The 3,276-nt window shown below is 32.8% G+C and overlaps 1 protein-coding gene across 5 annotated transcripts; it reads right to left on the reverse strand.

Moving 5' to 3' along the window:
- Positions 1-6: 6 nt before the first annotated feature.
- LOC129580138 (facilitated trehalose transporter Tret1-like) lies at positions 7-3,270 on the reverse strand. Of its 5 annotated transcripts, XR_008689339.1 has the most exons (8): positions 3,211-3,270; positions 3,012-3,142; positions 2,754-2,946; positions 2,287-2,655; positions 972-2,221; positions 377-425; positions 216-288; positions 7-151 (listed from the first exon to the last, which is right to left on the reverse strand). XR_008689339.1 is itself a non-coding variant. In XM_055470341.1 (6 exons), the coding sequence occupies exons 1-6, from the start codon at positions 3,241-3,243 to the stop codon at positions 1,790-1,792; spliced, it is 1,080 nt and encodes a 359-aa protein (XP_055326316.1). In that variant the 5' UTR covers positions 3,244-3,270; the 3' UTR covers positions 1,542-1,789. The 5 variants fall into 5 exon arrangements, 3 of the variants coding, with proteins under 3 accessions (XP_055326314.1, XP_055326316.1, XP_055326315.1); XR_008689338.1 differs by having other exon boundaries at positions 216-425; XM_055470341.1 differs by lacking the exons at positions 7-151; positions 216-288; positions 377-425 and having other exon boundaries at positions 1,542-2,221; positions 2,287-2,456; positions 2,535-2,655.
- Between the last annotated feature and the right edge of the window lie 6 nt (positions 3,271-3,276).

The raw sequence follows: 3,276 nt of genomic DNA on the forward strand, positions 1-3,276 counted from the left end.
AACATACAGCCGATGCTGAGAAGTGATGCGATCCATGTGGCTTCTTCTATTGTTATTTGGCGCGATAGAGGTGTGTCATCTGACATCAATAGATAGATGTTCGGGCTACTCCAACCTTCTGCTACACCAAAGACTATTGTTGCTATATTCGCTATTTACAATGAAAATGTTCATTACTATTTAGTTGAAATTTTCTGTATTTTTATTGCTTTTACCTACTACTGCGGCCATACACTGGTATATCACACTTTGTGATGCGTCCATATCTTTTCCATTTACTTCCATGATCTAATGAAAGTGCGTAAAATTTCCAACGATTCGTCAAATCGTTCATTCAACCAACAAATGTGCAGAGAAAATTTAAATAAATACCAACGCATAGGTTTATCTTCGCATTTACTGATATGATCCGTTTATGACTGTTGCTATCATTGAAAAGAAACAGATATTTGGGAATTTGAACAAAAATTTATCAATTAATCTCTGATTTGAATCTAATCAAAACAACAATTTTCATTGACATATATCAATCAAAGTCCATCGCCTGGTTTTATTTCAATGGAATTCAAGTATGAATTCGAGTAGAGTAAATTTATACAGAATTTTATTAAATATTTTTGACAATGAATTTGTCTATTTGTGCATAATTAAGTTAATCGTTTTATAATTCAAAACGAAATTTAGAAGAACAATGTCTCAAAACTTCCTTTTTAAATTATTTCATTGAAAATTCAATAAGTTTATTAACTTCATGAAGTTAGCTTTAGTTTAGCTTAGTTGCAGTTAACCCTGGACATTTGTTATCACATTGATTATGAAAAACGTATTGTATCTAAGAAGGTGTAACGTATAAAGCTAAATTAACACAAATTAAATTGTGATCAAATGGGTTTTATTTTTTAAAATAAATTTTATCACACACTTGGACTTCCGCACCGTTAAGATGAAGGGGAAAAAATACTAAATCTTACATTTAATTCGCAATATTGAAAAATAACTCCGCTCACCAATTTCCAAAATGATTTGCTCAATAATCAATCACAAGAAACTTGATAAGATCCTATTGAGACCGACATGAAACGAAATTCTGATCAGAAATGCACATACATATATTGTATGAATGTGAGACAGTGATTTCTCAATATTGTCGTTACCTAAAATAAATTACAGCTGTTGACCATATGTTCTGTGAACGACTTGCTTCCAGGGATTCTATTTACTCTTTCAGTAATAAGTCTGTGTGATAGACGTGTAATAAATCAGCGCAAAGATTCGAACATTTAAAATTTCACACAATCAAAAGCCTCACGTATATATGATTTGATTGGGATAAGAGTTTCCTTCAGGACGAACAAAAGTCAACCAAGCTGGTTTTGGAACCATTCTTTGCAGAGATTTTACAAAAATATAAACATAACCAGGTTCTGCAGAACAAATACTAAAATCAAAATGAAACATAAATATTCTCGTAGCAGATTTAAATCAAAATGTGATTTGCTTTGTTGCTCTTCGAAATAAATTTTACACATGATATAGTTTTTTGAGAGTCATTTTTAGTCATTTTTTTCAGTACTATTTTCAAAATGTGAATTAAATTATCAAGTAGATAATATCTAGCATTACAACTACTAAATCAGTAGAGACGTTGAAATATTTTTTAAAAATAAAAAATTAATTGCATAGAATCCTTTTCGACATAACTGTCAGCGCTGATGCAACACACTCGAAAATGAATATTCACGAAACTATTTTCTAATCAAATAAACTAACATTTACAATAAGCTTATACTTAATGGCCTTCCTTATTATGAAGCATATTGATAATTTCTTTGTGACTTTTACCCTTGGTTTCCGGCACGAAATAAATGATAAACAGTTCGCAAGCTAAACATACCGCTGCAAAGATGAACATGCTCATGTCAAAACCCAATGATTTGGTGAGCATTGGCAAATATTTTATCAGCAGAAATGAGGAAAACCACATAAGTGTCAGAAAGGAAGTGACGCCAAAATCTTTCATTTTTTCAGGCATTATTTCCGAGAATAAAGTCAGCGGAAGGCTGACAATGCCTAATGCTGCAACAAAAATGGTGAATGAGAAGCTTATGACCGGCACCCAATTGAAATGTTCTACTGGATATCCTTGTGATTTAAGTATAATGTACGTTCCCAATACGATTAAACCGAGCGCTGTTCCAATATTTGACACAGCATATAACGACTGCGGAAAAGAAAAGACTTTATTGATTCAAATTAAAATTGCATAAGTTGAGTAAAATTCATTACCTTTCGTCCAGCTAGGTCAACTAGTTTCGTCGCAATGGCTGTGCCAAACAGTTGAATCGCTCCAACCACAATAGTCGATATGTTTGGATGCAAATTGGAACCGGCTTCTTCAAATATACTTGCAGTGTAGTTCAACATAGCCGAAACTCCACTGAAATTGGTTAATATAACTAAAACGAAAGCAATTGTCAAGGCTTTTCGCACTGACTTAGTTGTCAGCTCGGACCATTTGAAGGATTTGTCAGTACTTTTTTCTACTTGTTCATGGTTAATCATGATTCTCAATCGATTTATTTCTATTTCGACTAATTTGTTTTCCTTTTCTCCATCGCTCAAATTTTGATAAAATCTTATGGACTTTTCGGCCTGCTGCAAAAGTTATATGGGACAAAAAAGTTTTATGAATTTAAAAAAACTAAAATTCCATGGCATTTGCCCTTGCTCGAATGAACAGTTTGAATACATACACATATTTTGTTTTGTTTGACAAGAAATACTGGCGTTTCGGGGAAGAAGAACAACAGAACAGCAAATAGGGCCATTAGTGAAATGACAAACTGAGGCACTATGTAAAAGTTATAAAAATGTCCAAGCGTAAATCCAAGTAACATGCCAAAATTTTCGCTTAGTATCAATGATGAAACCAAAGTGCCCCGGATTCTGGAAAAAAATATATAAATTTTCTTCCAATGACTTGTTCAGCCTCTCAAGTTATTTTGACGTACCGATCAAATGCAAAGTCAGAGAGATACAATGGAACGATAGTATAGGCACCTCCACCGAAAAAGCCATTCAACAATCTCGAGGCATACAAATAATAAACGTTAGGTGCAAACAAAATGAGTATCCAACTAATCTGAAAATCGAAAATCAATTGATCAATTGGTTCGAGTCGTCCAAACGATTAATTTTAAATTTACTCACAATAATCGGAATGGAAATGAGAATTAACGGCATTTTTCGGCCAAATTTATTTGTTATGAACCCAAA

Source organism: Sitodiplosis mosellana, unplaced genomic scaffold (assembly GCF_009176505.1).
Source record: "Sitodiplosis mosellana isolate CC-2019 unplaced genomic scaffold, AAFC_SMos_1.0 Smas_scaffold_7106, whole genome shotgun sequence".
Lineage (NCBI taxonomy): Eukaryota > Metazoa > Arthropoda > Insecta > Diptera > Cecidomyiidae > Sitodiplosis > Sitodiplosis mosellana.